Source organism: Mobula birostris, chromosome 19, assembly GCF_030028105.1.
Source record: "Mobula birostris isolate sMobBir1 chromosome 19, sMobBir1.hap1, whole genome shotgun sequence".
NCBI lineage: Eukaryota > Metazoa > Chordata > Chondrichthyes > Myliobatiformes > Myliobatidae > Mobula > Mobula birostris.
The window spans coordinates 40951321-40975681 of record NC_092388.1 but is presented as its reverse complement, the minus strand read 5'-3'; the positions used below and the strand labels follow the sequence as shown (position 1 = coordinate 40975681).

At 43.8% G+C, this 24361-nt stretch overlaps 1 protein-coding gene across 1 annotated transcript in view; it reads right to left on the bottom strand.

Annotated features, from left to right (window-relative positions):
* Window positions 1–24361, bottom strand: part of LOC140212547 (SH3 domain-binding protein 5-like) — a 77685-nt gene that overhangs the window by 5180 nt on the left and 48144 nt on the right. Inside the window, exons 4-8 of the mRNA XM_072283499.1 lie at window positions 21612–21776; window positions 17487–17617; window positions 16417–16459; window positions 14635–14854; window positions 1228–1479 (exon numbers count right to left, since the gene is read on the bottom strand). Coding sequence (XP_072139600.1) covers window positions 1228–1479; window positions 14635–14854; window positions 16417–16459; window positions 17487–17617; window positions 21612–21776 — 811 coding nt within the window. The remainder of the gene's footprint in view (window positions 1–1227; window positions 1480–14634; window positions 14855–16416; window positions 16460–17486; window positions 17618–21611; window positions 21777–24361) is intronic.

The window sequence follows — 24361 nt, the reverse complement described above, 5'->3', positions numbered from 1 at the left end:
ACCAGCCAGGCTGGAGTGGCGGTGGTCCTGAAAGGCAATCGTTTGGGTGGAACCCGAGCAGACCTGAACAGGAGAAGCTGGGTGCAGCATAAGCAGACCTGAACGGGAGAAGAAGCAACCAAAACAAGGAATGTGCTGTGGTAGCCTGCTGCTCGACGACTGGAAATGGATGATGGATATGTGACTGACTGACTCTTTATTCATGATTCTGATGTATTGAACCTTAGAATTCTGCAGCTGAAGTAGCTGGAGAGTGGGATGGGATAGAGAGAGGAAATAGTGGGGAGATCTACACTTCCCTAATCCAAATGCAAGAGTTTCCCCAGAGGCCCAATACTCATTACTTATCCTTTACCTATACATTGTCCCATTTAAAATTAAATTTAAAATTTAAAATGCTGGGAATACTCAACCGCTCAGACAGCAGGTATAGAATGAGAAAATGAGTTAATGTTACTGAATTTAGACCCACCATCATGAACTGTCAAAGGGCTTTGCCTTGAAACAACAACTGCTTCTCCTACACATATTTACTGAGCTGCTGAATGGTTCTGCTTTTATTTAAGATTTTCAGCACATACTGGAAAATGCCAGCAATGCCAAAACATCAATTGGTAAACAAGTTACCCCCTGACAAAATAAGCTAAAACTACACTCAAGTAATCATAGTTTCTCAACCTTTGGATCACCAGACGGGTGAAGACAGCTCCCAAGCACGGCTGACTGTAATGGAGCCCTCAAACATTGGCATGAAGCATGCAGGGGACATCACCCATGAGATGGGGTCTGTGGTGCACCATAGACACTAATGCACCAGCTCTCTGGGAATTTGGGCCAGTTTTCAGTGTCCTTTACGATAAAGGCCTCCTTTAACCTTCCCTCACTGTTACTGAAGCAGGATATTGCACTGAAATGGCTGCATCATCTCATGCCCACTCTACTCTCAAACCCTGAGAAGGTCAGGTACACATAGAAGCATTTTCACCTGCAGGTGCTGTTCCAAGGCGAGCACTGTTCATCATCTCTGGGACTAAATCCCCAACTGCAAGCTCATTGGACACAAACTTCACCAGGACTGCCCATGACGCATAGGGTTCGGCATTAAATTCTCAGCTTCCCAGCAAGCCCATCTCCCAAAGTAAGTGAATGGATGAAATATAGTAGCACAATAATCCCATCCCCAGAAAACTTTTTTTTCTTCCAGAGAAATCCTCAAGCATCACTGACCTCTTTCAGCTTCACATTCAGGGGAGGAAGCTCCACTGCATTCACTGCGAGGCCCCAGAATGGGAGAACCTGTCGCACAGTCAGACTCCGGACTCAACAGTTCCAGGCTGGGGGAGCGAGTCACAGTGGGGAACGGGTTTGGCTGGTCCAGTGGGCTGGTCGGGCAGGAGCTTAAACTGGACTCGGACTGGCTCTCCGAATCTTCAGACACAGGGTCACTGCAATTGTCATCATCAAATATCTCAGATGTCACTGCAAAAGAGAGGTAATTACTGAAAATCAATTGGCATCTAAAAAAAAATCCATCATTAAGCAAAATTTAGCTTCATTAGGCTGGACAACATAATTTATTAATCAAGAGACATTTCTAATTCAAGATAACATATCGGGATCCAGAGCACCAAAGGTGAGTGGCTTTATGTCTACTTTCCCGTTTCTGATTTCGGTGTATAATATTTCTTAATTGTGTGACCTCAAAGGTCATCTGAACTATTTAACGGGTAGATCCATTCAGCACTGTTCCTGTGAGGAAATGAATGTGTAGACACAACTTGAGGACATGCCCATATCCCTTAGAAGCTTCCTTTTCCGTTATAAAGGACTTGGCCCAATGCCAGGAAATGAACGGCCCTCTAATAAGACCAGAATAAAACAGAGGAGAAGAATTAGGCCATTTGGTCCGTCCAGTCTGCTATGCAATTCCATCATGGCTGATATACCCTCTCGACCCCATTCTTGGGTTTTCTCCCAGAACTTTCAACACCCTGAAAAATCAAGAACAAATCAAGAACCTATTATCCTCCCCTTTAAATATACTCAAAGACTTGGCCTCCACAGCTGTCTGCGGCAATGGATTGCACAGATTCACTGCCCTCTGGCTAAAGAAATTCCTCCTCATCTCTGTACTAAATGTACGCCCCTCTATCATGAGGCTGTGCCCTATAGTCCTAGACATCCCATTCATATACACTCTATCCACACCTTTCAATATTAGATAGGTTTCAATGAAGTACCCCCTTCCCCCATTCTTCTAAATTCCAGCGAGTACAGGCCCAAAGCCTTCAAATATTCCTCATACATTAAACCTTTCATTCTTGGAATCATTCCCGTGAATCTCCTCTGGACCATCTTTTCTTAGATAAAGTGGTGAAAAAAAGCTCACAATACTACGAGTGCAATCCGACCAATTCCTTATAAAGCCTCTGCATTACATCCTTGGTCTTATATTCGAATCCTTTCAAAATGAATGTCAACATTTCAATTGCCTTCCTTACCACCAAATCAAACTGCAAGTTAATCTTGAGGGAATTCTGCACAAGGACTCACAAGTCCCTTTCACCCTTGATTTTTGAATTTTCTCCCCATTTAGAAAATAGTCTATGTCTTTATTCCTTCTACCAAAGTGCATGACTATTCAGTTCCCTCCCCTATATTTCATCTGCCAGTTCTTTATCCATTCTCCCAATCTGCCTGAGTCATATTGCAAACTCCCTGCTTCCTCAATACTACCTGCCCCTCCACTATCTCCATATCAGCCACAATCTTAGCCATAAAGCTATCAATTCTGTCATTCAAATCAATGACATATAACGTGAAAAGAAGCAGTCCCAACACCGGCCTCCTGTGGAACACCACTAGTCACTGGCAGCCAACCAGAAAAGGCTGCCTGTTATCTCCTCAAAGAATTCTATTAGATTTGTCAAGTTTTCCCCTTAAGGAAACCAGTTGGCCTATTTTATCATGTGCCTCCAAGTATCCAGAAATCTCATCCTTAAATATGGATCTTCCCAACCACTGAAATCAGGCTAACTGCCCTATAGTTGCCCTTCTTCTGCCTCCCTCCCTTTTTAAAGACTGGAATGACATTTGCAATTTTCCAGTCCTTCGGAGCCATTACAGAATTTTGTGATCCTTAAATGATGATTACTAATGCCTCCACAATCTCTTCAGCTATGTCTATCAGAACCCTAGGGTGTAGTCCAGGTGACCTCTCAGATTCCCAAGCACGTTCTCTTTGGTAACAGCAACCACACTCACTTCTGCTCTCTGATACTCTCAGATTTCTGGTGTACTGCTAGCTTTTCTCACAGTGAAGACCTATTAAGTTTGTCCACCATGTCTTTGTCCCCTATTACCTCCTCTCCAACATCCACCCTCACCTCTCTTTTACTCTTCCTCTTTTAAATTATTTTCTTGTTTACATTCATATTTCATCTTTTTTTTCCTTATGGCTTTTCAGTTGCTTTCGGTTGATTTATAAAAGCTTCCCAATCCTCTAACTTCCCATTAATTTTTACTATATCATATGCCCTCTCTTTCACTTTTATGATGTCAGCCACAGTTGCCTCATCATCTCTTTAGAATACCTATTCATCTTTCAGATGTATCTATCCTGCACCTTCCATAGGCATCTGTTAGTCTCGTGAGACCATGGATTTGCGCCTTGGAAGGTTTCCAGGACACAGGCCTGGGCATGGTTGTATGGAAGACCGGCAGTTGCCCATGCTGCAAATCTCCCCTCTCCACACCACCAATTTTGTCCAAGGGAAGGGCATTAGGACCCATACAGCTTGGCACTGGTGTCGTCGCAGAGCAATGTGTGGTTAAGTGCCTTGCTCAAGGACTCAACACGCTGCCTCAGCCAAGGCTCGAACTAGCGACCTTCAGATCACTAGACAAACGTCTTAACATCTTGGCCACGTGCCAATGCACATTGCCACCAGAAACCCCAGCTATTGCTGTTCTGCCATCATCCCTGCAGGTGTCCCCTTCCAATAAACTTTGGTCAGCTCCTCTCTCATGTCTCTGCCATTCCCTTTACTCTACTATAATAATGATACATCTGACTTTATCTTCTCCCTTTCAAACTGCAGGCTGACATCAATCATATTTTGATCTCAGTCTCCCAAAGGTTCCTTTACCTTTTGATACCAAACTACACCTAAAAGAAGATCTTGATCTCCCAATCCACCTCATTGTGACTTTGGACTTTAGTTGTCTACCTACACTACACTTTCTCTATACTGCTTCACTATATTCTGCATTCTTTGGTTTTACCATCTCTACTTACTTATGTATAAGACCATAAGACATAGGAGCAGAATTAGGTCATTTGGCCCATCGAGCCTGCTCTGCCATTCAGTCATGATACTTTTTCCCCCTCCTCAGCCCCACAGATATGGCATTATCTGTCTGGATGTCGAATTATCTGTTGATGATGATACAACGATAGATGGAGGGGCAGGTGGTATTGAGGAAGCAGGGTGTCTGCAGAAGGACTTAGACAGATTGAAGGAATGGGCAAGGAACTGGTAGATGGAATATAATGTAGGGAAGTGCACAGTCATGTACTTTGGCAGAAGGAATAAAGGCGTGGACTGTTTTCTAAAAGGGAAGAAAATTTAAAAAATTAAGAGATGCAGAGGGACTTAGGAGTCCTTGCGCAGGATTCCCTAAAGGTTAACTTGCAGGCTGAATTGGTGGCAAGTAAAGCAAACAAAATGTTAACAGTCATTTCAAGAAGACAAAAATACAAAAGCAAAGATGTAATGCTGATGCTTTATAAGACATTGGTCGGACTGCATTTGGGAGTACTGTGAGCAAATCTGGGCTCATTATCCAAGAACAGATGCAGTGGCATTGGCAAGGGTCCAGAGGAGAATGAAACATACGAGAAGCGTTCGACAGCTCTGGTCCTGTACTCGCTGGAGTTTAGAAGAAAAAGGGAGGATCTTACTGCAGTCTACTGAATATTGGAAGGGTCTTTAGAAAGTGGTTGTGGAAAGAATGTTTCTTATAGTGAGTGAGTCTAGGACCGGAGGGCAGAACCTCAGAATTTACAAACGTCCATTTAGAATGGAGATGAGGAAAAATTTCTTTAGCCAGAGGGTGGTGAATCTGTGGAATTCATTGCCACAGACAACTGTGCAGACAAATCGTTGGGTATACTTACAGCGGAGGTTGATAGGTTCTTGGTTAATCAGGGCATCAAGGATTACGGGAAGGATGCAGGAGAATGTGGCTGAGGGATAATAAGTCAGCCATGATAGAATGGCAGAACAGACTAGATGGGCCGAATGGTCTATTTATGCTCCTATGTCATAAGCAACAGCTTTTCACTGCATCTCAGTCCATATAACAATAATCAATTAATTTATCAATGACCTACCAGCACTATTTTCAGGTTCAAAAGGCTAAATGAGATCATTCTTTGTACCCAGGAGCCCCATAAGACAGATCTGAAGCCAAGGGGTGAAAAGTCCTTTGGCTTTTTATCCCAAAGTCCCACCTTATCAACACCCGGTCAGCCATCGAACTCCATTTAACCATTTTAAGTCGTCTCTGGAGGAGATGCTCAATATCTATTCTAACACAATTAAATGTATATTTTTTAATCAGAGGATGTAAAAGGTGAGAATGCCTTAAAATGTGTTTAAAACACATTGAAACAAAGTAGAACAAAATGACATAGTTAAAACACTTCTGCCCCGTGTCTGTAATCCGGGGGGGGGGGGGTCAGCCAGCTGTGGGTTGGAGGACTGGTTGCTGGGGTGGGTCCAGAAATATAAGGGCAGTCAGGCACTGACGACCAACCTTTAAGAAAGGCCTGGATTTCTGCACTGAGCTGCTCGTGCACAGAAATCCAGCAATCCGCGAGTTAATAAATCCCCTTGGAAGCATGACAGGGCTCACTGAAAGTTCATGTACGTAGTGTGATGTAGTGCATCGGTCACACATTAACGTTTCCAATCCGAATCAGCTCAATCACCGCAAGTCGAAACGTCCTTGTAAGTGACGCATGACGTCACAGAAACAGTTGGACCGCTGAGCAAACAGTCACCAAGATGCCTACTTCAAAATAACCGATCACTGCATGTCTATGCAGACAAGTGTTTTCGCATAATTTGGGATAAACCAGGCAACCCGCACAAGTTTTCAGTCTGAACTGAGAAAAAATAAAGTGACTCAGTAACCCACATTTCATTTTGTATGAAAATTATCAGCTGGATTCTTAGAAGCAAGACATGTATTACATATGACAAAAACATAACTAAAAAGGAAGATGAAATCCCAGTTTCATCTCTGCCATTCAATTGAGAAATAGTAATTGCAGAGTATTTAATCTCCAGAAGAGATAAAGTGGAAAAAGGAAGAGAGGTTGTGCTGATACTAATGTAAAATCAGTTAGGACTACAGAGTTGGGTAGCTGAATGCTTCAGTGACCCAGGTTCAATCCTGACCTCTGGTGCTTTAAGTGTCGAGTTTTCACATGTGACCCTTTGAGGTCTCCCAGGGTGCTCCAGTTTCACCCACGTTGCAATGACATATTTGGGAAGTAATTGGCACTGCATATTGCAGTGTGTAGGTGAGTGGTTATGTCTGAGAAGAGAACACGGGAAGAATTAAAAACAGAGGATTAACATAAATGGATTGGTTGATGGTCTGTGTGGTATTTCTTACTTTGACAATGGTGAGCGGTAAGGGAACCCAGGTTCTCTCAGGGGTGTGAGAGAACAGGATGCAGGGAAATGAGTGGAAGAGCTTGAATGTTTCTCACAGGTTGAAAGGAGGCAAGCATCACCCCATTGTTTAAGAAAGGGGGAGGAAGAGAAAACAAAACATGGGCTTCCATGAGGAGAGATTAAGCAAACTGATCCTGTGAGGGGCAAGGTAATTTCATTAACAGCCTGAGTGGGTAGGTGCGCGGATGTCAGTTCTCCTGGTGGAGGTGTCTCAAAAGTGGATAAAAGGAGACACCATGTCTACATACTGGCATTTAAAAATATATTCAAGCATGATATCATTTCTCCTGCTAGTTATATGTGTTAAACTAATTTCATTCTCATGTTTCAGCCAGTTCTCATCTGCTAATATTTGTCACAGCACCAAGTAAATATCGTCCAGAAGTATCTTGGGATGAAAATCTAACCTCACATTGTTTGATTAGTAATTTCAATAATACACATCGAAGACACTGCCTGCACTCTGTACCAGGGGCACACACAGAGCTCAACAGAATAGATTTAGCTGTCTGGATAAGGATGACTCAATGAGGAATAAAAGTCTTTTTGACACAAAGGTTAAACATTATACAAGACAAAACAAAGCATATTGAATAAGGAGATACAGAATGAAACAGAGGTTAGTATTTCTGGGCACGAGAGATGGTATGACTGTGATTCACCCCAGCCAGTCTTGGCACAATTGCATTTATGGCTTTGAAGCAGCAGAATTACGGATTCCAGAAATCTAAGCAGATACACCAGTGTTGTATTCAGGAAGTCCCCTTGTCAGAGACATAGGGACTTCTTTTTATGAAAAGGGGTTAAACTAAAGACCTGCCTGCCTGTCTGTCTGGGTGGATGTAAGAGAGAGGCTTTCTGATCAACTACCCCTCCTCACCTAAATCTAATCATTTAGTCATTACCACGTGTTTTTTACGGGACTATGCTATGGACAAATTGGTTGCTATATCCCTATGTTATGAAGTACTTCAAAAACATCCCAGAGCTCCTGAAAGGTATTATTTTTTTTAAATCGCAAGCATTGTCTTAAAATGTTTTCTGCTCTATCTATAGATGTTTCTACCATTGTTAATTATGACAGATAGTCTTTAAAAATATATCTTTAAGACCAGGGTAAGCTGCCTCAACGATTATCACCCCGTGCTTTGAGAGGCTGGTCGTGGCTGGAATCAGCTCCTGCCTAAGCATGGAACTGGAACCAGACCCACTGCAATTTGACTATTGCCACCATAGGTCTGCAGCGGATGCAACCTCACTACCTCTGCACTCGGCCTCAAATCACATGGACAGTAGTAGTACATATGTAGCCCACTGTTTATTGGCTACATCTCAGTGCTCAACACAATCATACCCTCAGTTCTAATCTACAAGCTCCAAAACCTGGGCTTCTGCAGTGCATCCTTGACTTCTTCACCAGGAGACCACAGTGTGTGTGGATCAGAAATAGCACCTCTTCTTCGCTGACAGTCACCACTGGCGCACCTCACGGATGCGTGCTTAGCCCACTGCTCTACTGTCTCTACTCCCACGACCGTGTGGCTCGAGCACAGCTCAAACGCCATCGGTAAATTTGCTGATGACACGACTATTGGTGACAAGAAGTTGTACAGAAGCAAAGACCAATCAGTTCGTTGAGTGGTGTTGCAGCAACAAACATGCCCTCAACGTCAGTAAGAACAAGGTGTTTACTGCAGACTTCAGGAAGGGGAAGTTAGGGGAACACACACCAGTTGAGGGATCAGTAGTGGAAAGGGTGAGCAGTTTCAAGTTCCTGGGTGTCAACATATCTGAGGACCTATCCCGGGCCCAGCATATTGATGTAATTACAAAAAGGCACAACAGCGCCTATATTTCATTAGGAGTTTGAGGAGAATTGGAATGTCACCAAAGACACTGGCAAATTTCTACAAATATACCGTGGAAAGCAGTCTGGCTGGTTGCCTCATCATCTGGTGTGGAGGGGCCACTGCACAGGACTGGAAAAAGCTGCAGAGAGTTGTAAACACAGCCAGCTCCATCAATTCACCAGCTCCCCCAGCACCAAGGACAACTTCAAAAGGCAATGCCTCAAAAAGGTGGCTTAAGACCATAAGACATTGGAGCAGAATTAGGCCATTCAGCCCATCTAGTCTGCTCTACTGTTCCATCATGGCTGGTCCCGGATCCCACTCAACCCAATACACCTGCCTTCTTGCCCTATCCTTTTAAAAACGCAAACACAAGGAAACCTGCAGATGCTGGAAATTCAAGCAACACACACAAAATGCTGTTTCACTAGCATTTTGTGTGTGTCACCATATCCTTTGAAGCCCTGACCAATCAGAAAACTATCAACTTCCACCTTAAATATACCCACAGATTTGGCCTCCACTGCAGTCTGTGGCAGAGCATTTCACAGATCCACCACTCTCTGGCTAAAAAAATATTCCTCCTTACCTCTGTTCTGAAAGGTCACCCTCAATTTTGAGGCTGTATTTCTGGATACCCCCACCATCTAGTCCTTACAACATTCAGTAGGTTTCAATGAGAACTCCACGCATTCTTCCTAAATTCCAGTGAGTACAGGCCTAAAGCTGCCAAACTCTCCTCATATGTTAACCCTTCATTCCTGCAATCATCCTCGTGAACCTCCTCTGGACTCTCTCCAATGACAACACATCTTTTCTGAGATACGGGACCCAAAACTGTTGACAATACTCCAAGCGCCGCCTGACTAGTGTCTTATAAATCCTCAGCATTACCTTTCTTTTATATTCTATTCCCTTTGAAATAAATGCCAAAATTGCATTTCCCTTCTTACCACAAACTCAACCTGTAAATTAACCTTCTGGGAGTCTTGCACGAGGACTCCTAAGTCCCTCTGCACCTCTGATGTTTGAATTTTCTTCCCATTTAGATAATAGTCTGCACTTTTGTTCCTTTTACCAAAATGCATTATCATATATTTCTGAACACTGTATTCCATCTGTCACTTCTTTGTCCACTCTTCCAATTTGTCTAAGTCCTGCTACAATTGCTTTGCTTCCTCAGCACTACCTACCCCTCCATCTATCTTTGTATCATCTGCAAACTTTGCCACAAAGCCATCAATTCCATTATCTACAAACAACAGGAATTCTGCAGATGCTAGAAATTCAAGCAACACACATAAAAGTTGCTGGTGAACGCAGCAGGCCAGGCAGCATCTCTAGGAAGAGGTGCAGTCGACGTTTCAGGCTGAGACCCTTCGTCAGGATTAACTTAAGGAAGAGTGAGTAAGGGATTTGAAAGTTGGAGGGGGAGGGGGAGATCCAAAATGATAGGAGAAGACAGGAGGGGGAGGGATGGAGCCAAGAGCTGGACAGGTGATAGGCAAAAGGGATACGAGAGGATCATGGGACAGGAGGTCCAGGAAGAAAGACAAGGGGGGGGGAGGGACCCAGAGGATGGGCAAGGGGTATAGTCAGAGGGACAGAGGGAGAAAAAGGAGAGTGAGAGAAAGAATGTGTGTATAAAAATAAGTAACAGATGGGGTAGGAGGGGGAGGTGGGGCATTAGCGGAAGTTAGAGAATCCCTTACTCACTCTTCCTTCAGTTAGTCCTGACGAAGGGTCTCGGCCTGAAACGTCGACTGTACCTCTTCCTAGAGATAATTCCATTATCTAAATCACTGATAAACAATGTAAAAAGCAGCAGTCCCAATACTGACCCCTGAGGAACACCACCAGTCACTGGCAGCCAAACAGAAAAGGCCCCTTTTATTCCCACTCGCTGTCTCCTGCCTGTCAGCCATTCCACTATCCATACCAGTATCTTTCCTCTAATGCCATAGGATTTTACCTTGTTAAGCAACCTCATGTGTGGCACCTTGTCAAATGCCTTTTGAAAATCAAATTAAATGACATCCACTACTTCTCCTTTGTCCACCCTGCTGGTTACTTCATTGAAGAATTCTAACAGGCTTGTCAAGCAAGATTTTCCTTTACAGAAACCATGCTGACTTTGACTTATTTTATCATTAGTCTCAAACTACCCTGAAACCGCATCCTTAATAATAGACTCCAACATTTTCCCAACCACTGAGGTTAGGCTATCTGGCCTATAATTTCCTCTCTTTTGTCTTCCTCCCTCTTAAATTGTGGAGTGACATTTGCTATTTTTCAGTCCTCCAGGACCATGCCAGAATCAAGTGATTCTTGAAAGATCATGACCAATGCATCCATTATCTCTTCAGCAACCTCTCTCAGGACTCTGGGATGTAGTCCATTTGGTCCAGGTGACTTATCCACCCCAAGACCTTTGAGTTTACCTAGCACTTTTTCCTTTGTAATAGCAATGGCACTCACTCCTGCTCCCAAACACTCACTGTTAGTGTCTTCCACAGTGAAGACTGATGGAAAGTACACACTCATCTGCCATTTCTTTGTCCCCCATTACTACTTCACCAGCATCATTTTCTAGTGGTCCAGTACAGTGTCAACTCTCACCTCCTGTTTACTCTTAAATAACTGAAAAAACTTTTAGTTTCCTGCTTTATATTATTAGTTAGTTTGCCCTCATATTCCATCTTTTTTAGTTGCCTTTCATTGGATTTTAAAAACTTTCCAATCATCCAACCTCCCACTCACTTTTGCTACCTTCTGTCCCCTTTCCTTGGCTTTTATGCAGTCCTTAACTTTCCTTGTCAGCCACAGTTGCCAACACTGTCATAGAACTACTTCTTCTGTGGAACATACCCCTATTCTGCGCCTTGTGAACTATTCCCAGGAATTTCAGCCACCTCTGCTCTGCCGTCATCCCCGCCAGTATCCTCCTCCAATCCACCTGGGCAAGCTCCTCGCTCACGCCTCTGCAAGTCCCTTCACTCCATTGTGATACTGATACATGTGACTTATGCTCCGTCTTCACAAATTGCAGCGTGAATTCAAAACACTGCCTCTGCAGATATAACCCCTATTCTCTCAAGAATTAAATAAGAAAGAAGAAATAAGGAATGAACTTACCTACTTACCTTGCCTCCACCTGCTCTCGACAAAGCCCAGTTGAGCCAAAGCCTTAACAATCTGACTCAGACCACTCTGACAATGAAAGCTCCCACAATGACCGCTCCACTAGACGGTACCCCCTTTTTTAATGGAGACTAGGTTTTTAAAGTAAGAGTTCGGCACGGACTAGAAGGGCCAAGATGGCCTGTTTCTATGCTGTAATTGTTATATGGTTATATGGTTAAAGCTTTTCACCAGGCTTGCTTGGAATTCCTTCTACTGCTTCTGCATAGTACTCCAGTCAAAGACTCCCATTGAAAAACTTCCTGCTTTTTTTTAACTCTTTGCTGGACTTGCGCGGCATCCATCATTAAGGACCCCCATCACCCAGGACAAGCCCTCTTCTCATTGCTACCATCAAGGAGGAGGTACAGGAGCCTGAAGGCACACACTCAACATTTCAGGAACAGCTTCTTCCCCTCTGAATGGACAATGAACCCATGAACACTACTTCAGTATTTTTCCTCTTTTTTTTAACTATTAATTTACTTTCATTATCTATATACTTCCTACTGTAATTTCTAGTTTTTATTGTTATGTATTGCAATGCATTGATGCCACAAAACAACAAATTCCATGACTTAAACCTGATTCTCCATTTTTCGGGGATATATAATGATAGGAATGTAGTCCCCTGAACTTTCTCGTATGATCCATGGGATTCTATGAGGGGAGTTCATATAAAATCTCCCTGAAAGATGTCATCTCTGTCAGTGGCCAGTGCTGCAGAAGATATGTCAGCTGAGACAACAAGTCCATTGGTAGGAACAGAAAGCACAAACATTTTATTTAGAATAGCTGTGTTAACACAGAGTCATTCTAAATTTGAGACAAAAGATTGAGTCATCAGGATTACTGACTTCATTGTTTCCCTGTGGGTGGGTTAATATAATATAGCACATTGTTATTAAAATGCACCCAGAAAGATCTGAAAATGAGTTCTGTGGTGTGCAATAGAATGATGATTGGTCATAATTAGACAAATTAGAAGTAAAAGAATGAATAAAAATGATTTGTGTAGTTGTGTTTGAAATGCTGAACTACAGAAAGTAACTCAAAGCAAAACAAAATAGTTTCATTTGTCTGAAGTCACATGAATGAAATCACAACTGATTCACAATGTCCAAATATTAAGATGAGTGACACATTATTATCCCTTCATATTTAAAATAATAATTTTATCACTTCTATTAACCTCTCTTGTGACATTGCCCATTTTCCAAATCTCTTTGGAATGCTTTCCTATATTAAGGACTCCATATAAATGTAAGTTGTTGCATTTATATCATGGCAAGGATCAGCAGTATACCGACTATTGACCACCGATAATTGCCTTAACAATCAACAAGAATTTTTTCACAACCCTGTCCTTTTGTATATTCTCACTATTTGTGCTATCCCGCAACATAGTGACAAGTGAGAGGCTACAATTAAGTAATCAAGCATTGTGGTCAGTCTTTTAAAATTTCAAATTGGCATTGAATAGTTAATTGGATCTGATGGTGACTCATATGCCAGTAAATTCTGCAAATCATGCAAACAAAAATGGGCTGTCAGTTTGATCTCATCATTTTGAAGTCCAGTTGCATTTGAAGATTTTTTCTCTCTTTATGCACAATGAAATTAAAATTCTAACTCCAACCCACACAAAAATAAAACATCTTCTAAATACTGAAGACTAAAATCTATTTTGGAATTTTTATTCCAATTATTAGTGTTTCAGAATCAGAAATATAAATTATCTTAATCTCTTCTAACATTGCTTATTTATTTATTTATATCTTAGTGAGGTAGTGTTCATGGGTTCATGGATCATGCAGAAATCTGATGGCGGAGGGGAAGAAGCTGTTACTAAAACATTGAGTGTGTATCTTCAGGCTTCAGTATTTAAAAAGTCATTTAAAATCTGATGGAATACAACATTGTCAGGAATTGCTCTCTTCCTGATATCAAAGTAAAAGCCTTTTTGCTGTTCACCTTTCCATAACCCCTTTTATGATCTTTATATATCCCAAATGATATGCAGCTAATGAATTATTACTGAAAATTTAGTGTCTAATTTGCACATAAGTCAAAGGGTAAGGTATTATTTTGATTCAGCAATGTTGTTTGAGGTGTAACTATTGATCCAGACACCTAAAAACCAAAAAAAAACAACACAGGATCATGTACGGGATTGAGTGAGCTCAATGGGCTTCTGTGTTGTTTCCTGGTCAATAGTCAGCAACTCTTGTGGTATACCAATCCATTAGCGCTCAAGCATCAGATGCAATTAGAAGCTTGTCTCTTAAACGGGGCTCAAACCTGATTCAGAGGTGACAGCGTCATGGCTTTCCCTGCAGACCGACTTGACTTCGAACAGGTTGCCTCGCACGCCGGTCTGTAACTGGTCCTGAGCTGCCAGTTCATGGGATGCAGAAGGGTCTCAGGTCTCAAACCTGAGATCTTTCTACAGATGCTGTCTGACCTTCAGAGCATTTCCAGCTATTTTTGCTTCTATTATGATGTAAATGTCTACAGGCAGGTGTGGTACAACTCATTGCAACTGATATAGGCTACATGGGCTACTAACAAATATGGGTAGTTCTATATTTAACCAGGCTGACAAAATGTGATATAGCATCAGGGAAACATTAACATTCTTAAAAACACCATCTAACCGAGGGGAAGGTTCTGATCAAGAAAAGCGTGATTAATAAAACTGAGATTATACCGTACTTTGTGCAAAAGAAGTTTCCCCAGTAGACAAGAGCAAAGTACAAAGTGGGAAGTGGGTTGAAAGTTCACATTCTGGCCACGTAAGAGTCACCCAAAGCAGAGAGCTAAATAAACTGTTTCAGGGGTATAAACAGACTCACTGGAGAACTCTTCAGGGTCAGTCTTCAGGCTGGATGTGAATTCCACAGGGTTTCCACTTCCCTCAGCACCAACCCCACGTCCTCTGGGTCCAATCACGTTGGAACGCCTCCTTTCATGAATCTCATCGGAGATCATCTCCAGGTTCTTCAAAGCCGCCTTATACTCTCCTTTGGCCAACGACAGCTTGGTCTGCAGTTCATCCACATTCTGCTTCAGTTGCTATCAAGGGGATTTAAAACAGCAATTGATTTACAGCTAGTGAGTTCAATGTGCCTGGTGGACTGAGTTCACTTCCTGTCGAAAGATTTTGGTATCTTAAATACACAGCTACAGTCAATTGAAGGAAGTGGTTTTTTTTACAGATTTAATTGAACTAATCTAACCTAGATCGCACAAAATATGCAGCAAATTTATAATAAGAGATTTGGCTCTCTGACTATTCGAGCAACACATTATCTGCTGGAGGGGCTCAGCAGGTTGAGCAGCATTAGTGGGAGGCAAGGAATTGTTCATGTTTCAGGTTAAGCTGCCTTTTGACCTACAACATTCATAAATCCTTTCCTCCCATGGACACTGCTTGACCTGCTGAGCTCCTTGAACAGATTGTCTGTTGCTCTAGTATGTCTCGATGCCTCCGCAAGCATTCATACTCCCCTCCTGCTCATGTCTTCTCACTTCACACTGCATTCTACAAATACCTTTGCCCTTGTTTCTGCATCAATTCTCTCTGCTGGTACATCAGTGTTACCTGCTTCAACCACTTAGCTTATTCCATAAACTCACGTCAAGGAGGAATTCTAACAGTTCTGACTTCTCACTGCAGTTACTAATGGTTACTGAGAAGCAACCTATCTCTGACTGGAATTGTAAATGCAAACTCACATAATGTTATACAGCAACAGTCACAGACCTCTCAGCCCCTCAAGCTTTTCCTGCAATTTAGACAGGTCTTTGTCGATCTATCCCTCATTTGCACTTCGTTGCACCCTAACACATAGTACCAACTCCAAACTAAGAGAAATCTTGGTCTCACAAGCTCAAAGTGAGCAAGATGCTCGTCCACCACATCATGATCACTTGAGAGCACTCAACTGCTTTACAAATTAGTGAAATACACACCAATTTAAATTGATAATAATAAATCAACACAATATTTAATTGTTATGTGTAATTACGTAAGAACATAAGAGATAGGAGCCATCTAACCATGGACTCATCTCCACCTACCTGCCTTTTCTCCATAACCCTTAATTCCCCTACTATGCAAAAATCTATCCAACCTTATCTTAAGTATATTTACTGAGGTAGCCTCCACTGCTTCATTGGGCAGAGAATTCCACGGATTCTCCGCTCTCTGGGAAAAGTGGTTCCTCCTCATCTCCATCCTAAATCCACTCCCCCGAATCTTGAGGCTAATTACAGTATGTAGATGTAATTTTGATCATCAATTCCTACCGGACAGTGCTGGGTGATAACTCTACAATATAATTCAACCATCTCTGCATACCTGCCTATAACGTAGTATCAAGTGACTTCTAATAAAGGCAAGTCTAAAGGTTTAACAGTCCCTGTGAAGGGTTTCACACATGTGGTACGAATTCAGCACATCACAAATGATCGCTGAAACATTAAAAATTACGCATGGCTTCAGAAACCTGGCAAAGATGACAGCAGCAAAATGGAACATCTTTCCCCATTTGCTGCTCCAGCAAAGTTTGGCCATTATATGCACCAGCATCGAGTTCTAGTAAAGTTACAGAGAATTTCATGAAAGTGCTCACCTCCATCTGCAGATAGTACTTGGCTTTCAGTTCGAAATAAGGCCTACACAAGAGACAGAAAATTCAAGTTTACAACTGAGATTATTCTTTCACAGAAGCAAGACTCCTCAAAGCTCACGTGAATGGGTTAAGTGGGAAACAGAGTGCTGGGAGGTACATTGCATTCAAAGAGCTGGGGGCTAAGGTGGGATGGGACAAAGAGCTGGGGGCTAAGGTGGGATAGGACAAAGAGCTGGGGGCTAATGTGGGACGGGACAAAGAGCTGGGGGCCAAGGTGGGGCGGGACAAAGAGCTGGGGGCCAAGGTGGGATGGGACAAAGAGGCTGGGGGCCAAGGTGGGATGGGACGAAGAGCTGGGGGCTAAGGTGGGACGGGACAAAGAGCTGGGGGCCAAGGTGGGACAGGACAAAGAGCTGGGGGCCAAGGTGGGACGGGACAAAGAGCTGGGGGCTAAGGTGGGACAGGACAAAGAGCTGGGGGCCAAGGTGGGGCGGTACAAAGAGCTGGGGGCCAAGGTGGGACGGGACAAAGAGCTGGGGGCCAAGGTGGGACGGGACAGAAAGCTGGGGGCCAAGGTGGGGCGGGACAGAGAGCTGGGGGCCAAGGTGGTACGGGACAGAGAGCTGGGGGCCAAGGTGGGACGGGACAGAAAGCTGGGGGCCAAGGTGGGGCGGGACAGAGAGCTGGGGGCCAAGGTGGTACGGGACAGAGAGCTGGGGGCCAAGGTGGGACGAGACAGAGAGCTGGGGGCCAAGGTGGGGCGGGACAAAGAGCTGGGGGCCAAGGTGGGACGGGGCAAAGAGCTGGGGGCCAAGGTGGGGCGAGACAAAGAGTTGGGGGCCAAGGTGGGGCGGGACAAAGAGCTGGGGCCAAGGTGGGGCGGGACAAAGAGCTGGGGGCCAAGGTGGGACGGGACAAAGAGCTGGGGGCCAAGGTGGGGCGGGACAAAGAGCTGGGGGCCAAGGTGGGACGGGACAAAGAGCTGGGGGCCAAGGTGGGGCGGGACAAAGAGCTGGGGGCCAAGGTGGGGCGGGACAAAGAGCTGGGGGCCAAGGTGGGACGGGACTCACTTGGATTTATTGATGGCTCGCTTCAGTTTCTTCTCCAGCTGCTTCATCCTGCTCATTGCTGCATTGTACTTCAGGGCTGTTTCCTTGTGTAACAGCTCACTCCTCGTCTTGGTCTGCTCTGCTTCCATAACCTGGTGTAAGGAAATTAATCAGCTGGGTGAACCCTAATTTGCTTTACAGTATATTTAAAAATGCCCTACCACAAACAGTTCACCCAAAAGACATGAAAGATATATCAATTTGTAATTGGAAATTCATAAAGAGAAGCTTGGAAAGAGGTCCTTTGGCCATTGAATTGCTCTAGCAACTTAGCCATTTGTACTAAATTTATATTAATATCATTTTTGATTCTCTTCAGCTTCCCTCCAGATTCACAACTTGTTCAATTGTTAGTGGTTAATTCACCCACCAACCCATATATCTAGCATTAAACGAATACAAGGACATCCATTGAGAACAGAAATGAGGAAAAATTTCTTTAGCCAGAAGGTGGTGAAGCTTTGGAATTCAGCGCCACAGGCGGCAGTGGAGGCCAAGTCTTATTTAAAGTGAAGGTTGATGGGTTGTTGATTAGTCAGGGTATCGAAGGTTACGGGGAGAAGGCAGGAGAATGGGGTTGAGCGGGATGATAAATCGGCCGTGATTGAATGGCGGAGCAGACTTGATGGGCTGAATGGGTTAATTTTGCTCCCATGTCTTATGGATTTATGGTGTTAGAGAAGTGGGAAGAAATGTGATCACGCCAAGAAAACCCACACAATTACAGGGAGACTCTCCACGCAGATGGTGGCGGAGTTCAGGATTGAACCCAGGTCACTAGTGCGCCTGCAGATGCTCGATCAAAATGTTGGAGGAACTCATCAGGGCAAACAGCATCGATGGAGGGGAATAAACATTTAATGTTTCAGACCTAGACTCTCCATCAGGAGTGTTCCACTGCGTCACATACTGCTCTCGGCTTTAAAGAATGCAAAACCAGTGAGCTCCTCACACAGTGAAGGTGAGAGTGGAAAAGGTCAGGAGCAAGGGTTTAAATAATCAGTTTAAAATAAAGAAGGAACATCAGTTGTTCTTTCCTTGATCTGCAGACACTGCCCAAAAAAGTCACCCTTATCAGATACCCATTTGTTTAAATATTGGCTCCAAAAAGAACTGTAAGAATCACACAGTCTTTGTTTTCCCATTGCAGTCTCCCTACCCAAGCCCTTATATACTGAAATTAAAATATCAAAAGCACTGGATTTCATTCACAAGTGGGTATCGACATTCACTAATTCTTTTGATGCTTTTGCCAAGCATGAAATGGTCCAATAATAAACGTGGTCCACATTTCACACCATCAACAGCTGTTCTTATTTAGGATTGCCCAAGGTCAAGATTCACTTCAGCATGAGGGCCACAGCTGAGGCCACAGAGGAAGAGAGTTCGGATATGAAATAATTATCATTCAAGATGTACAGTGGACATTGGCTTTCCTGCTCAGCTCCAATAGGAAATTATACTGAGCGCAGGAAGGCTTACCCGTGACATGTGATGAATCGAGGTTTTAATCAGAGTTTTTTTAACAAACACCAAGTGGCAAAATCTAGAAGCTGGACATACTTGTGCACATTTCTTTATGTGAAAATTACGCATAAAAAGAGCCATACTTCAGGTAAATCATGCAAACAATTACTCCTTGGGGAAATAGTGCCCATCAGGAAATAAGACCAAGTATTTTTTACCCAATTCACCTCAGCACCGGTGACACTGACCAGCGTCAGACATGCACCTAATGATATCAGAGGTCACATGCCACATTTCCTCAGCTGGAGATTCTGAGGACAGCCCAATGCTCTTGCACATGGTAACTGGAGGTTCACACTGGCGTGTCCACACTTTGCACACAGCATCTGCCAATCTCACTGCTCAATGAGCAGTGTTATGTGAAGCAATCTATGGATGATCACAGGTTGGGTCAGTATTGATGGAAGATGCATGCAGTGATCACCATTCTGTTTACGCCCTGCTCCTCTCGGCGCCATGGCAACACTCGTCACGAGCAAGCCAAGTAGTTCCATCGTCACGGGTGCAGTGCCAGACACACCCCTTTACCCACCACTCCACTCAATCTATGGCAGCCTTACTTTCCCTCTATGACGTGCTGCACTGAGTTCCTTAAAATACCTTCTTACTGAGTGGCTAGTTTAGATGCCATGAACGCCCAGAGCTCTGCATTCAGCTCCCAAAAGGATGGAACTGCTTTTCATACATTTCCATCTTACTTCAAATGATCATTTTCAGGAGATCCAAATTAACTTTTCTGTCAATAAAGGCCTAAGACCCAATTTTGAGTACAAGAAAAAACATAAGAAATGGAAGCAAGAGTAGTGCTTTTTGGCGTCATACCTGCTCTACCATGCAGTAAAACCATGACTGATCTCGTACCTCAGCAGCACTTCACTTCACAAATCCTTTTCCTTTAATCCCAACCTGTCTTGAATACACTTAGCAGCCAAACCTCAAGGGTATGCTTATGCAGACAATTGTCTGCTCAGTGTAGAGATTAAATATCTGCTGGGAGAGAAAATCTCTTCCCAGCTCAGACCTGAACAGCTGCCCCCTTTGTTCTGGGACAATGAAGCCTGGCTCTCATCACCTCAGCCAGAAGAAATGGCAACTCTTTAACAACCCCATCAATCCCATGTCCATGAACCAAAGTAACGATACATCAACCTCAAAAGAAGAGAAACAACATATTAAAAAATAAGGAAATTCCTCCCACTGACTCAATAGAAAATGAAGATTTCTTTCTAAATCAGTGGTTTGATAAAGTACTTAAAATGTGGCAAAACCAACAAAAAAATCTAAGAACTTGACATACGTTATAATTACGCAAACATGAGAAAATCTGCAGATGCTGGAAATTCAAGCAACCCAGCTCCTGGCTTCATCCCTCCCCCTCCTGTCTTCTCCTATCATTTCGGGTCTCCCCCTTCCCCTCCCACTTTCAAATCTCTTACTATCTCTTTTTTCCGTTAGTCCTGACAAAGGGTCTCGGCCCGAAACGTTGACTGTACTTCTTCCTATAGATGCTGCCTGGCCTGCTGCGTTCCACCAGCAATTTGTGTGTGATACGTTATAATTACATGGGGCCAGATGGCACAGACAGCTAATACACTATAGAATTCCTTCTTTGTCTTAATGGAGGCATACCAGAAATACAGAGGCAGCTACAATGGATGACCCAATAGAAATTGCAGCTAGTAGTCAGCACGGAGAGCTTGTGTGATGTCACCCACCTCATACATTTCCTCCCCCAGACAATGCTAGTGGAATTGACCAAGACAAGGGGTGAATGCCAGTGAAGGCATGATTCCAAAATGGAGGAATACAAGGTACTCTGTAAATGTGCGCAAAGAGGGTGGATTGTTTTGCGAGAGGCAGAGGAAAGTCCAAGGAATTCCATTCACAATTACCTCAATCAGTTAATACCACTGGGAGGAGTGTCATTAACCAAGGACGTGAGTGTAAGCAAATTGAGAAATGCTAGCAGACAGCTTGAGGCAATCTGTGCTATGGTGATGTATTGGGAATGAATGAAATGCCTGAAGATACAGGTGTAGGACACATCCCTGAAAGAACTGCCATGAGTACAGTGGACTGAATGGCCCCATTCTACACCAGGAGATTCCATAATAAATAGTTTTGAACAGCATTTCTGGGCTCTGGGCCAAGCATCACATTGTGTGACTCTCACTACACTACCTCAAGATCAACAATGTGTTCTTTTGACAGAGGTTTTTACGCTAATGGGAGCATTTACTGAGAAGGCATAATATTTCATTCAGTTGATGAAAGCCAGTGAAGATTTCACAGTCCTTTACTAAACACATTCAACTCTACAACTGGAGAAAATAAACATCTGATTGTAACGGGGTGATATCAGTGCAGGGGAGCAATGGGAGTGCCAACAGAGTGTTCCAAAATAAAGATTTTAATTATGAATTTCCTCTGTCCCATTTACTTTTCTCAACTGGAGATAATATCTGTATTCTCAGATAATCATCATACCATCAATCATCCGTAACCTGGGCCTAGGAATGGAGGCAGGATATTTACCAGCTATATTTGGGTTTAACCTACCCTCTGCGTTGCATGATTAAGCATCTCCTGCCATGCTGAATCAAACTGCCGCTCTTCATCTTCCAGCAGCCTCTGCTCAGCCAGAGCAATCGTCTCCTTGGCTGCGCGCAGCACTTCAGTGGCTCTTTGAAAATCCTGGGTAGCTTTCTGGGCCTCCAGCTGGGCCTGAGAGGAAGTAAAGTCAACAGCAAAATCATTTGGGTGACAGAACACACAAAATCAGAAGTCATTATGTCACCAGATTTAATGAGAGACAACTGACAACATCCATTCCTTCCACCAAGAGTAAACTATGTGTACAATCTGCAGGATTCACTGTAACAAATCTTCAAAACAATGCAATCACACCTTACAAGCTCACATTGACTCCATCCCAGTGCAAGTCATCTCTCAAAATAAATCACACACCTCCCTGACCTGGACATATATCCCCATTACTTGATGGCCACTGAGTCAAAATCCTCGCCCATTGTCGGACTATAAGGAACCAGGTCATCCCCAGGTTACAAACACAGCTTATACTGTAGATACCCCTACATATGAGCGAGCCCCCATAATGAATTCAGAAGTCCAAAGCACATATATATCTTCATTCCCATGAACAGCAGAACTAGAGTCCTCTCTTTACTCACAGTTAGTAATTGTTCTTTTTATCGGTCCGATGTGTTTTTGATGCTCCAGGTGTTTGGTTACCACACAGTAATTTTTATGTATTTTCCGACTCACAGACAAAACTAATTTATGGACGCCAGTACAAAAGGAACCCAGACTGGCTTGTGTCGGTCCTGACAAAGGGCCTGTGAAATGGCAACTTCACTTCTCATTTCACAGGCACTTTCTGCATCTTCAGTCAGAATGAGAAGTGCAATAAAGGAGCAGTCCCTGGGGTAAATGAGGATAGGTAATGGATACTGACTTTACCAGTGATGTTCACATCCAATAACATTCTTTTAATATAAGCATCCATTAGTCTCGCAAGACCATGGATTTGCGCCTTGGAAGGTTTCCAGGGCGCAGGCCTGGGAAAGGTTGTATGGAAGACAAGAAGTTGCCCATGCTGCAAGTCTCCCCTCTCCACGCCACCGATGTTGTCCAAGGGAAGGGCATTAGGACCTATACAGGTTGGCATTGGTGTTGTCACAGAGCAATGTGTGGTTAAGTGTCTTGCTCAAGGACACAACACGCTGCCTCAGCCAAGGCTCGAACTAACGACCTTCAGATCACTAGACGAACACCTTAACCACTTGGCCACGTGCCAGCACATCCAATAACATTCAGATCTAAAAATTGTAGCATGAAGGAGGGAGGCATAAAGTGTGCGTGTGGGAGCAGAATGAAAATATGAAGCTAAGCTCATGGCTAATGAATGATTTGTGTTTCATTACATGAAAGCCAGGACACTAATTGAGTGCATATTGCCTATTAAGTACTAGTTTGAATATCTCTTTTAAATTACATTAATTAGCTTAATCATCAACATTTAATCCTAAGAAATAAACACAAGAAAGTCTGGAGATGCTGGAAATTCAAAGCAACACACACAAAATGCTGGAGAACTCAGCAGGTCAGGCAGCATTTATAGAAAAGAGTAAACCGTTGACTTTTTGGCCTGAGACCCTGCTTCAGGACTGAGAGGGATGGGGGGGTGGGGTTTGATGGCAGAATAAAAAGCTGGGGGGGAGGGGAAGAAGGCTACCTAGAAGGTGATAGGTGAAGCCAGGAGGGTGCGAAAGGTAAAGGGCTAGAGAAGGAAGAATCTGATAGGATAGGAGAGTGGACCATATGAGAAAGAGAAGGAGGGGACCCCGGGGAAAGTGATAGGCAAGTGAGAGGAGGTAAAAGGCAAGAGGGGGGAGGAATAGAAGGGGGGGAGGAATTTTTTTTTTACTGATCGATATTCATGCAAAGAGGTTGGAGACTACCCAAGCAGAATATAAATTGTTGCTCCTCCACCCTGAGGGTAGTTTCATATTGGCACAAGAGGAGCCCAAGGACCGACATGTGGTAACAGGAATGAGAATTGGAGTTAAGCTATTTGACCACCAGGAAGTCACAGTTTTGGTGGACAGAGCAGAAAGGCTTGACGAAGCACTCTCCCAATTTAGATGGGTCTCACCAATGTAGAGGAGACTGCATTGGGAGCACCCAACACAATAGACAACCCCAGCAGATTTGCAGGTGAAGTGTGGCCTTCCCTGGAAGGACCGTTTGGGGCCCTCAATGATGGAGGTGAGGGACGAGGTGTATGAGCAGGTCACTTGCAGGGATAAGTTCTGGGAGGGAGATTATTGGAGGAGGACGAATGGGCAAGGGAATTGTGGAGAGAGTGATCCCTGCGGGCAGCTGGGGGAGGGGCGGGAAGTGATAAATATATGTTTAGCGGTAGGACCTCTTTGAAGATAGTGGAAGTTGTGGAGGATGATGTCCTAGTCTAATCCTAGCCTAATCAAAGGACAATTTACAATGACCAATTAACCTACCAAAAGATGGCGCGATGCAGCATGCACAGCCGTTCTGAATGATATCGTATGTGTTAACTAGGGGGCCGTGCACAATTCTGATTTGATGGAGACAGCATGAGAAGCACAGAGGAACACCTGGAGAAACTTCTGAAATGCCTGCTTCACTGCCGCTGCTACTGTGCGATCGAGAATCTCCGGAGAGGAAGGCCCCAAATCCTCGGCTTTGCCTATTGCCTGTTGCCGGGACCAGGGTCGAAGCGCTCGGCAGAGATGCTGCTCAGTGCTCGG